The sequence below is a fragment of the Myxocyprinus asiaticus genome, chromosome 3 (genome assembly GCF_019703515.2).
Source record: "Myxocyprinus asiaticus isolate MX2 ecotype Aquarium Trade chromosome 3, UBuf_Myxa_2, whole genome shotgun sequence".
In the NCBI taxonomy this organism is placed as follows: Eukaryota; Metazoa; Chordata; class Actinopteri; order Cypriniformes; family Catostomidae; genus Myxocyprinus; species Myxocyprinus asiaticus.
This window is the reverse complement of record NC_059346.1, coordinates 43,640,830-43,652,653: the sequence shown is the minus strand read 5'-3', so window position 1 is coordinate 43,652,653 and position 11,824 is coordinate 43,640,830. Positions and strand designations below refer to the sequence as shown.

The 11,824-nt window shown below is 39.1% G+C and overlaps 1 protein-coding gene across 1 annotated transcript in view; it reads left to right on the top strand.

Annotated features, from left to right (window-relative positions):
* Positions 1 to 259: 259 nt before the first annotated feature.
* The window catches only part of skic3 (SKI3 subunit of superkiller complex), a 60,703-nt gene continuing 49,138 nt past the window's right edge, over positions 260 to 11,824 (top strand). Inside the window, exons 1-13 of the mRNA XM_051662729.1 lie at positions 260 to 594; positions 770 to 913; positions 1,044 to 1,135; positions 1,245 to 1,320; positions 4,086 to 4,229; positions 4,467 to 4,565; positions 4,668 to 4,776; positions 5,039 to 5,179; positions 5,365 to 5,466; positions 5,591 to 5,715; positions 7,042 to 7,128; positions 7,231 to 7,334; positions 7,459 to 7,585. Of these exons, the coding sequence (XP_051518689.1) occupies positions 505 to 594; positions 770 to 913; positions 1,044 to 1,135; positions 1,245 to 1,320; positions 4,086 to 4,229; positions 4,467 to 4,565; positions 4,668 to 4,776; positions 5,039 to 5,179; positions 5,365 to 5,466; positions 5,591 to 5,715; positions 7,042 to 7,128; positions 7,231 to 7,334; positions 7,459 to 7,585 (1,440 nt within the window). The 5' untranslated portion in view covers positions 260 to 504. The remainder of the gene's footprint in view (positions 595 to 769; positions 914 to 1,043; positions 1,136 to 1,244; positions 1,321 to 4,085; positions 4,230 to 4,466; positions 4,566 to 4,667; positions 4,777 to 5,038; positions 5,180 to 5,364; positions 5,467 to 5,590; positions 5,716 to 7,041; positions 7,129 to 7,230; positions 7,335 to 7,458; positions 7,586 to 11,824) is intronic.

The window sequence follows — 11,824 nt, the reverse complement described above, 5'->3', positions numbered from 1 at the left end:
TTCTGTGATTGGCTGCTGTGCTCTGGTTTCGCCTCCAAACAGTCAAGATTGGTTGAGATTCCATTCGACGTTTTACTAGGAAAATTTATTAAATTGGAATTTAATTTAATAAATTAAATTTATTTCTACAATTTTAACGGTGTAAAATATATGTACATGAATAACTTGATAAGTTTTTAATGTTGGGGGAATAACTATAATATTCGTCGAGACCTAATGACGTAATTGTAAGCCTTGCGCACGCGCAGTTTATCACTCGTTGAATGAAAACTAAACAAGTTCGGCCGTATGTATCATTTCTTTTATTTACACATTAGAAATATAACATTTTCCCTTGCGTGACATTGTGGTAATTTGATAGTTTTGTGACAGTTTGCAATCATTTCGCGTGCACGCTTTATTTAACCAGTCTCTGTAAAATTGTCAGCCAAATTATCAGGCAACTGCAAACATCTTCTGCTGCTGATGTTTTATCAACGTCTGTCTAATTATTCAACTTAGACGATGCCCTGTAAAGAAGTAAAAGCCGAGCTTAAAAGTGCCAGAGAAGACATCAAAAATAAAGAGTTTAAAGAAGCTTTGAAACATTGTAAGGTAAGTGTTTACTTCACTTCCCCCTGTCAGCATAAGTAAACAATCCTCTCTATATCTCTGTTTACATGCAGAGAGGCAGTCAACCCATAGATTTCTCTTGGTGGCTTGTATTTACATGGGTAAGCATGGTGAACCCTTCTGTTTCAAGTTAATCATGAATACGTCTTCTCCCCAGGCTGTTCTCAAGCTTGAGAAGAATAACTATAATGCCTGGGTGTTTATTGGAGTGGCAGCCGCAGAGCTGCAGCAGCATGATCAGGCACAGACAGCCTACAAAAAAGCCACAGAACTGGAGCCTGAGCAACTGCTGGCATGGCAGGTGGGTCATGGTGTGGGTACTGGGTGGGGATATAGTCTGTTGACTATATTTTATCTTATAAGAGTTTTGTCATGCTAATATTGTGAAATAAAGCAATGAGCATTTCACTAGTTGTAGATTTCCTTCATAGGGTCTAGCAAATCTGTACGAGAAAAGCGACCAAGCAAATTTCAAAGCCGAGCTGTCAAAGGTCTACCAAAAACTTATTACGCTATATGAAACGTAAGTAAACTAGGCTTGACATTGTGGTAACAATGAATTGTTATTTGATAAATCAAGCTGAATTACACAGTTTGCTTGAACCGTGTCTTGCTCTCTCTCTTTTTGGCAGATCAGACAAAGCAAAGAGTTTTGAAGCGAGCAAGAAGTTGGTTGAAGTCTATCAGTTGGAAAAGAACTATTTACAGGTATAATACTTATTTAGATCTGAAAACATGTTGTATGTTCAGATCCCTTTAATCACACTTGATATTATAACGAAAGATGCAAGTAATTAGTCAATGAACAGCAATGGTCTATAATCAAAACTAGATTTAAAGGGATAGTTCACCCAAAAATAAAAATTCTCTCATTATTTACTCACCCTCATGCCATCCCAGATGTGTATGACTTTCTTTCTTCTGCTGAACACAAATTAAGATTTTTAGAAGAATATTTCAGCTCTGTAGGTCCATACAATGCAAGTGAATGGTGACCAGAACTTTAAAGCTCCAAAAAGCACACAAAGAAAACATAAAAGTAATCCATACGACTCCAGTGGTTAAATCCATGTCTTCAAAAGCAATATGACAGGTGGGGGTGAGAAACAGATCAATATTTAAGTCCTTTTTTACTATAAATTCTCCTCTCTGCCCAGTAGGTGGCGATATGCACAAAGAATGCAAATCGCCAAAAACAAAAGAAGAATGTGGAACTGAAAGTCTAAGTGGAGTTTCATAGTAAAAAAAATACTTAAATATTGATATCGCTTCGGAAGATATGGATTTAACCACTGGAGTCTTATGGATTACTTTTATGTTGCCTTTATGTGCTGTAGGACTTTGATGCAGAAGATAACTGATAAATTCAACAATTATTCACAGAATGATTTAAATACAGAATCTACATTGACTTTCTCCTGAGCTATAAAGGATTCGGACTTGCGCCAGCAAGTCTGGGTGTCGTGCATCTGGCAAATCTTAATTGCCGTAAAAACAGTGAGGAATCTTGGGAAAGGCACAGTGAAGCTCATCTGTCTTTGTTGTTATTCAGATAAACCCCCAGACTAACTCCTCACATGACTGGCCATTTGCTGAGGGACCACTCTTTTCATGATCGCGAGAGAATCCTATTGTAGGAAACCTAGTGTTCTTCAATATAATCAACTCTCCACATTTAAAACTATTATACTAATCAGGAGGCAAGTTTCCAGCTCACATGAAGCTTCATTCATGAACAGTTGATATGGACCTTGGCCTTTTCTATTTCACTACAATCCAAATACACAGGCATGTGTAGGATTATACTACAAAAATGGACAAATGCATCTTATGCATATGATAACCCTGAACATTATGTTTTTCATAACGTGTAATGTGTTATCCATGTTAAAATAAACAAAAACAAAAAAACTAATTAGTAGGAAGTTTTAGCATGCATTATAACTGAATTATAACTGTAATTTAATAAGAAAGTACAAGTGTTTGGAAAGTAATTGATTGTCTCTTAAATTCCAGAATGATGGTGTGAAGTATTTTCGGGTTATTTGCAGTTATAGTTTTCTTATGAAATTCATGATTAAAATGTTCACTTTTTGAGCCAGAAACTGACAAACCTTAGAATAAAGGCCATAAATTAATTATCTTGAGGGGAGGACACTTCGATCATGAGCCCTCTGATTGGCTTAGAGCCTCTTTGCGGTGCGAACAAACCGGATGGGCTAAAAGACCAGCCTGGACAACCCCCTCGAGTTCTTTTCTTGCTCTGCGCTCCACTTCCTCTTCAGCTCCTCATCCTCCATGCTCTGGCCCTCATGGCTTGCAGCCGTGCCTCAGCGCCCCTCAAATTCCATGCAGTGTAGAAGTCCAGGAAAGCTCGGAGTAAAGCTCCGAGGAAGCCCTTCTTTTCTCTGAACTGTGACTCACAACGTGACGGGGAGTCACAAATCCTCCATGTGGAAGTCCTCGCTTCAGAGCCCCGCCTCATCATCCCAGCAACAGACATCCACGATCTTAACAGAGGTCCAAAAATCGACGATTTTAATGGTGGAGAATTCAGACAAATAATCAAATTATTTGTCTTTTATACTTTTTATAATGGTTGTCAAATGCAACTAATTCCATTATAAATTTCCTTACATAACGATGGATGTACGTGGCCACTTTAACCCATACCGTGTACATTTACATTAATCAAATTTCCCTACAGTGCTTTTTGGAGATTCAAAGTTCCGGCCACCATTCACTTGCATTATATGGCTCTACAGAGCTGAAATATTCTTCTAAAATCTTCGTTTGTGTTCAGCAGAAGAAAGTCATACTTATTTGGGATGGCATAAAGGTGGGTAAATTTTCAATTTTGGGTGAACTATTCCTTTAAGACTTTCTGAAATCCCCAACAACTTTATATGCCATGGTTCCTGCGGATCCTTAAAAAGTCTTAAAATGTCTTAAATTCCGTTTTCCAAAATTTAAGGTCATAAAAAGTCTTAAATAATACAACAAAAGTCTTAATTTGTATTTAAAGAGGTCTTTAATTTGGGGGCGGAAAGACAGGAATCGTGATATGACCTAATGTGATTATCAGACTTCAAAAGAATATGATTTAATTACGTACATGCGCTGCGTCCTTCAGAGTGAAAACATGGCACTGTTGTATTTTCTCCAAGCACGCTGGGGTTTGTGGGTATTTTCAGCTGTTGCAGAGCAGTCCGCAATCATTAGGCCATATCAGATATAATTGTTTGTATTGTAATACATTGTAGATTATTGTTGGAGTGCACATTTTATATCCCTTATTTGTTTGAGTGAGCAGCTGGAAGCAGTGAAGCGGAAACATTTCAAAATAAAGAGTCCCTGGTGTATTTCAAAGTTAAAGTGCCTTTAAAGTTAAAAGTTCCATGCTATGAATCTATTTTTTTCTGCAGCAACCCTGAATGCATTATGTGTGAAATGATCGCTGCCCTACTCTACAGGTGGCCAGAGTCTGGCGGAGGTTGATCCAGGTGAGGGAGGGGGAGGAGGGGGTGCATAATTTAGAGCTGCTGGAGCTGTGGAGAGAGATGACCAGGCTGCTGCAGGCCAGTGTGGAGGATCAGGACAATGAGACTCAGCAGCACGTCAGTCAAACTCACTAGTATTTTCTTTAGCTGTGTGGATTCTGTCCTGCTGTTAGCACAATGTGTGTTATCTTTTTTTTTTTTTTATTATTATTTTAGAACATTTTGGCCAAGTAGCATGGAACAAGTGTTTCTTCAAGTTTTGAAGTGTTCCTTTTAAATGCTCACAGATTAATGAAGTCACATGTATTTTTATTGTTTAATGCATTTTTTTTTTTTTTTTTTTTCCAACAACAGCTTATATCAGCATTTGAAAGAGCTTTGCAACTGACTGGAGATGTTCCCAGTGAAGACCACAAGAGCATCTCAGAAAATTACATTAGATGTCTTGCTAAGGTTGTCATAATTTACTTAGCTGTATACGGAACCATTAGAGTAATATACATAATATTTATGAATGGAGCAAAGAATGTGATTAATATTTTATGTGTCCTGTAGCTTCCTCATGAGGTGGCCAAGCTAAACGAGGCGTGTGATGCCACACTGTCCCTCTATCCAAAGTCCTCCTACCCTCTAGAGGCCCTCAGTGAGCACTACATCAAAACAGGTGATTTTTTTAAACGTACACGTATAATATTACCTTGCAGCATCAGAGTCGGATGAAATGAAGGCAAATAACAATAAAAAAAACAAGTGCTTCGTGCCTGATTTTCTTAATATATTTTTTTATGTTAGTCAATCTTTTAAAGTATAATAAAATCCTGTCTCTGTTGGTGCAAATATACAAAGCTCATGTCAGATATTTTTATGTGATTCAGTGTAAATCGTGGATTTGTATTGTATTGTCACTGATGATCCTGTGTTGGTAGGTAACTGCAGTGAGGAAGCCATCAGCTGTTTCAGTCGCCTCTCAGAACTGGATCCAAACAACTCACTTGCTCAGTTTGGCATTGGTATTAAAGCTCTTCAGGATAAGAAATATGAGGATGCCATCAAGAATATTAGTCTGGGTGAGTACATAAATACCACATGTGCTTTGGTTTTAGCTCACTCTGCCAGAGGCATCAAGGAGGATTGCATAAGTACAATGTCAGATTGATGTGTTGATGTGCAATTGTATATTGGACAGTTATTCTGTCCTTAAAGGATACCATGCTGAATAAATGTAATATTAAATCTTTTTATTTGTCTTCAGGACTGAGACGAATGGGTTCTTCCATCATCGGCTGGTATAATATGGCTCAGGCTGAACTGAAAATGCATAGATACTCAGACAGTGCCACATCTTCCAGCCAAGGTGCTATATATTTGTGTATCAGGAAATTCTTTTGATTTGGGTATTATTCAGTAGCTAGATCCAGATTTTCAAAAAAATAGCGAAAGTGAGAGGGCTAAATTTGAAATTCCATTTCTGTGTTCAGGGCTAAATTCGAGTATGGGGAACTCTAAGGCTTGGACTCAGAAGCTGCAGAGGTTAAGACTAGAGGCTCTGGTGAGGACTGGAACAGAAAAGGATGCAGATGAAGCTCTGCAGATACTTCCGCAGGTATAATTTTGCACCAAATACTGTTATTGCACTGTAAAGACTGATATAGTGCAACAGTTTTACAACAGATGCTAATATACACTGATCAGCCACAACTTTAAAACCACGGACAGGTTAGTGAATAACATTTATTATCTTATTACAATTGCACCTGTCAAGGGGTGGGATATATTAGGCAGCAAGTGAACAGTCAGTTTTTGAATTTCATGTGTTGGAAGCAGGAAAAATGGGCAAGCATAAGGATCTGAGCGACTTTGGCAAGCGCCAAATTGTGATGGCTAGACGACTGGGTCAGAGCATCTCCAAAACGGCAGGTCTTGTGGATTTTTCCCGGTATGCAGTGGTTAGTGCCTACCAAAAGTGGTCCAAGGAAGGACAATGGGTGAACCGGCGACAGGGTCATGGACGCCCAGGGCTCATTGGTGAGCATGGAGAGCGAAGGCTAGCCCGTCTGGTCTGAACCCACAGAAGAGCTATTGTAGCACAAATTGCTGAAAAATGTAATGCTGGCCATAATAGAAAGGTGTCAGAACACACAGTGCATCGCAGCTTGCTGCATTTGGGGCTGCGTAGCCGCTGACCTCTGTCCACCGCCGAAAGCGCCTACAATGGGCACGTGAGCGTCAGAACTGGACCATGGAGCAATGGAAGAAGGTGGCCTGGTCTGATGTTTTCTTTTAGATCATGTGGACGGCCGGGTGCATGTGCGTCATTTACCTGGGGAAGAGATGGCAGCAGGAGGCACCATGGGAAGAAGGCAGGCTGGCAGAGGCAGTCTGATGCTCTGGGCAATGTTCTGCTGGGAAACCTTGGGTCCTGGCATTCATGTGGATGTTACTTTGACACGTACCACCTACCTAAAGATTGTTGCAGACCACTTACACCCCTTCATGGCAGTGGTATTCCCTGATGGCAGTGGCCTCTTTCAGCAGGATAATGCGCCCTGCCACACTGCAAAAATTGTTCAGGAATGGTTTGAGGAACATGACAAAGAGTTCAAGGTGTTGACTTGGCCTCCAAATTCCCCAGATCTCAATCTGATTGAGCATCTATGGGATGTGCTGGACCCATGGAGGTCTCACCTCGCAACTTACAGGACTTAAAGGATCTGCTGCTAACGTCTTGGTGCCAGATACCACAGGACACCTTCAGAGGTCTTGTGGAGTTCATGCCTCGACAGGTCAGGTCTGTTTTGGTGGCATGAGGGGGATCTACATGAAATTAGGCAGGTGGTTTTAATGTTGTGGCTGATCGGTGTATGTTTGATTTTTAAGATCATTAATTTGATTCTTAAAATTAATTAATTATAATAGCATCTTGTTTTAGATTTCAGATGCCAAAAATGACCCAGTGCTTTTAGCTTTAAAAGGAAGAGCTCACCTGCAAAAAGGCCAGACAGAGGAAGCATCTCAGGTGGAGTCTTTCATTTTGTCCTGATTAAAAAATTACTGGATTATTTTTTAATAAAAAACTTTGCAGATCTGGTAATATTTGAAACAACTCTGTTTCTTACAGGTGTCTGTTGAGCTGTTGAACTCTCACCCAGGTTCTGTGGAGGGTCTTACTCTGAAGGGACTTGCATATTGTGCTAAAGAAGAACACAAGCTGGCAGAGGAGAGGTGTGAAACCCCTCCTACATACACATACATACATCCATTCATGCAATATTGCAAACCCACACACACTTAAACACCCCCACCCCCCAAAAATTGATCCTCTTGTGTTCATATATCTAATGTTTAGCTTTCTTGAGGCTTTGTCCCAGAGCCCAGAGAATGGGGAGTTGTACTTCTTGCTGGGGCGCCTGTACTGGAACATGGGCGAGGAAACTCGGAGGGACCGGAGCAAAGCCCACAAACATTTACTGAAGGTGAGCCCATAAGTACCAGGTATTACTCTTAATCAGAGCTCCTGTAGACTCCAGCAGAGTGAAAATAATATTTTCTGTTTGTCTGTGTAAGGAATAATATGCAGTCAGCTGGTCATTATTGCAAATTATTACACGGGTCTCTGGAATACTCGATTCTGATTGGTCAATGATGCCGTTTAGCAGTCTGATATTTCTAAAGTAAGCTAATATAATAATTTCAACTCATATAAATGTTTCATGTCCATAGGTGTATTTATTTTTTGGCAAGCAGTCTTGAAATAAGCTGGATAATGAGCAGTCAGATGGTCATTTTTGCAAAAAATAAACACCAACAGAACTCTCGCAAACCAGAGGTACAAATCAGCTGGTCAGCGATTTCTTTCTTCTCACTAGGGCTGAAACAATTAGTCAACATTATCGACAATGTTTTCATTGTCGAATAGTTGTTTGATCTCATTTAACATAACAGGATATAGAAAACTCTAATGATGGCGCGCGAGAGCTGCACTGCAGCTTGCGCCTGATTGAGGAGAGGAAGAAAACACAGCTCACAGTCCAGACGCACTCCAAACTTTCCAAACAGCCTAAAAGGTGATGTACATCGCAATGTACGAGGGAATTATAATGCAAAAATATAGCTGCAAGCAGCGATGATGGGCCCAAGCACCATGGGTCCATTTCCATCCGATGGCTTTCATAAAACAATGCAAGGTGGACACATGCATTTGGCATTTGACATTATTCTAAACAATTTTGAAGCAATTTTGGTAAATACAAGAGGACTATTTTAAAGTCTGTTGAAAGAGCCACACTTCCTGCTGCCAGGTGGTGGCGCTATGACCGTGTCCCAAAATAGTCACATCCATGTGATTAGCCCCCAAGACTAAACATACATCTAAATTTTGATCTAAATCACACATTGCACACAGAGGATATAAGACACTTCCTATTTCCCATTTTCGCCATTAATTTAATGCCTCGCCATGGCAACACTGTTCGATATATCAAAAATCTGTGCATAATTTAGCATCTTCAATGTCTTGGCATAATGTTGTCTAAATGTGGTGACAGTCTCATAAATCCCTTAGGAGAAGTATTTAAAAGTTCAGAGACTGCAATATTAAAAAAATCCAAAATGGCCAATTCCTGTTGGGCGGACCTAATGACTATAATTATGAAAGTTGTCCAGCTTTATGAAAACTATATATGTACCAATTTTGGTGACTGTAGGTGAAAATGGGGGGTCTTGCATGCCCATTTTAAACCTGTTAACTGTCACTGGCCATCAGGTTCTTTGTTTTATATCAAAAACTTCATCAATGTTCACATACTTGGTATCAAATTAAAGCTTAAAAACTCAACTTTCATCTTCTGCAGTCTATATTGCAATTAGAACATTACAGTGAAAAACATATTTTAAAATGTTAAAAGAGTGCATTTTTAAAACATATGAGCGACAGTAGGCTACTTATGTTTCATGTTCTCTGCTTATGATCCAATCCAATGATTGAAAAAAAAAAAACAGCATGCTTTTCATTAGGCTCGTTTGAGTTGAGCAATTTCTGCGCAGAACCGATCACCAATAATCACCGACAGGTGCATGCCGGTTAGAAATCTGTCCAACTTGCTGTGATATCATGACCACATACTGTATATCAAAAATACTCCCGCGAGAGCAAGGCAGCTGCAGTTGTTGCAGTCAGGCGGCGCAGTTGCGCGAACTGCAAGCACGATGGGAAATGACTTGCTGACACAGCTTAATGCTCATTGGCTCAAACAACCGTGATGTTTTGTTCTCTTTTAAAATGTTTGATTTTTTTTATCTCTAATATCATGTTTTTATGTGTATAAATTATATCTGAATATTCCCAACATTCTGACAGTGCAATCTCTGTATGGGATATGTGATTGGGATCATATTTCTGAAAGATCTAAAATACGTGTTTTTATTAAACTAAAAATTTATGGAAAGACACGTCTTAATGGGGGAATTAAATAACAGGTAAATTGAATGTTTTGTTCATCATATTTATTTTCATTTAAAAGCAAAAGAATTTAAATTTTATCCACTTTATTAACAGCAAAGCACTTGAACATAAATCACGCGATATCTGCCTTTGATCTCGTAGTGGCTGATCCACTACGAGAAGTGAGAACTGTCCGACTTGACAGCTCTTATTTCACTCCTCCCCAGACTGCACCAGCCTGCTCTCATCTACTTTCAAGGAGAGGTGTTTGGCACCTCAAACAAGTCACTGATGAAAATGGACTCAACCATTTTATCCAAAACATCGAAAATAGGGGGTAAATGGGGAAAAACCCGACTGATCCTCTATTTTTATGTTATCATATAATCAAAAATGTCTAATTTCAATAAAATATTGATACTAATTCATTTGTATGCAATCAATCACTGTGTCCAAAATCATTCACTCATTCACTATTTCCTATATAGTGAATGGCAGTGAGTGCACTATATCTCAGCAGTGAGTGAACGAAATGAGTGAGTGAATTCGGACGGTGACATATACACCGAGCGTCGGAGCTCTGGGGCTGTCGCAGAAACAACGTCACATATGAACTTTTTAAATACTTGGGCCCGGTGGCATAAAGCACCTTAAGTGTAAGTTTCTCTTAAGAATGCCGTAAAGTTTCCCTTAAAATTAAAGGAGTTGCAGAAAATAACCATTAAGTGTTATTTAAGGGGTTTATAAGTAAAACGTCATAATCCTTTTCGGTTTCCCTTAAAGTTGCCCTGAAGTGCCTTGACAAGTGAGGTTGGAGTTACTGTTTTAACGTAGTTCCTACTGAAACAGGAAGTGGTGGTGGGACATGTCAGACTACTCGCCCCATTTTTAAAACTAGCCAATAGGTTTTGGTTTGTAGCCACACATTGACATACACCCCTTTCCATCATGCTGATCAAGCTAGAGCACTCTTACAGGGGAAACTTGAGAGGTAATCTCAATATCGGCCAGCTTTTCCAAATATTTGAAAACCGAACGATGATCTGTGTCAACATTACTACATAACCTGCCCTCAAACACACACAGTAAATCGCAGTCTTTGTTTACGACGAGGCGGGAGCCGCTGTGCAATACAGATAAATGAAAAACAAAGGAATAAAAGATAATATATCCATGTTATGAATCACAATACACCAAGCATAATAATTAGAGAACACTTACTAGAACTTTACATCCCAGGAAACCTCCGGCTGCATAAAAAATATATATAAACTCCAGCCACTTGTCCTCGCATCTAGCTCCAGCGTTGGTGCGTCCTGTTATCACCCCAGACACCCCTATGAATTATTTCCTTTGAAGACAATTACCCTCCACTGTGAGAGCTTCAGAGCGGTGAAAGGTGATAACTTTTTCAGTGATTCTTATCTGAAATTCTGTTCGGAATGACCCTATTTCATGGATTTTGCTCCCTTCAAAGTGCCCTGCGAAGGCTTGATCAGCACCAGTTAGAACACAGCCAGACGTTGTAAGGGTAGGGTGCATTTTCATTCAAAAAAGCATTTGATTGGACAAAGTTTGATGAAAGTCTGAAGTGTAGAATGAGCCATAAAATTGTTTGATCCATATTGGTGGATGAGAGAGACTGCAGATTTTAAATGCTTGTATCTTATGAAAATGAATTTTGTCAACGTTTAGAAGTTCACTAGCAAATAGATGACCTTAAAGGTAATAGATATAGATGAAAAGCAGCATTTTGATTTCACAGGACCTTTAAGTATTTATTTTTTTTACTTAAGAATGCCCTTAAAACACGTTAAGTGTCGCATAAAGCCCCTTAAGTGCCATTTTTCTAAGTAAACCTTAAGGTTGGTAAGTTAAAGGGTTTCAAAAAACAAGATGGCTTAGTTTATATAACCAATTGAAGAGTACAGTAGGTCAAGGCGATTTATTTCTCAATAGAAAAAGTATTGCAGGAGTACATATTTGACCATCACATCATTTGAGAAATCGCCAACAAGCTGGAACATACACACTGAAATGTGCCTAGTATTTTCTGCTTTATACATCTTTATAAACTTTATAAATGGATGCATTAAAATCACATTTACTCAGATGTGATCTTTTGGGAATCATTCATCAATGGAGCTTGGCTGTCCTCTATTGGACATTTCTGGTACTGCATCTGAATAAAAACTGCCATCAAAAGGTCACTTTTTGAAATATCGACCTAAAATTTGGATCAGACATTTCAGTTGATATTTTTAGTATATTT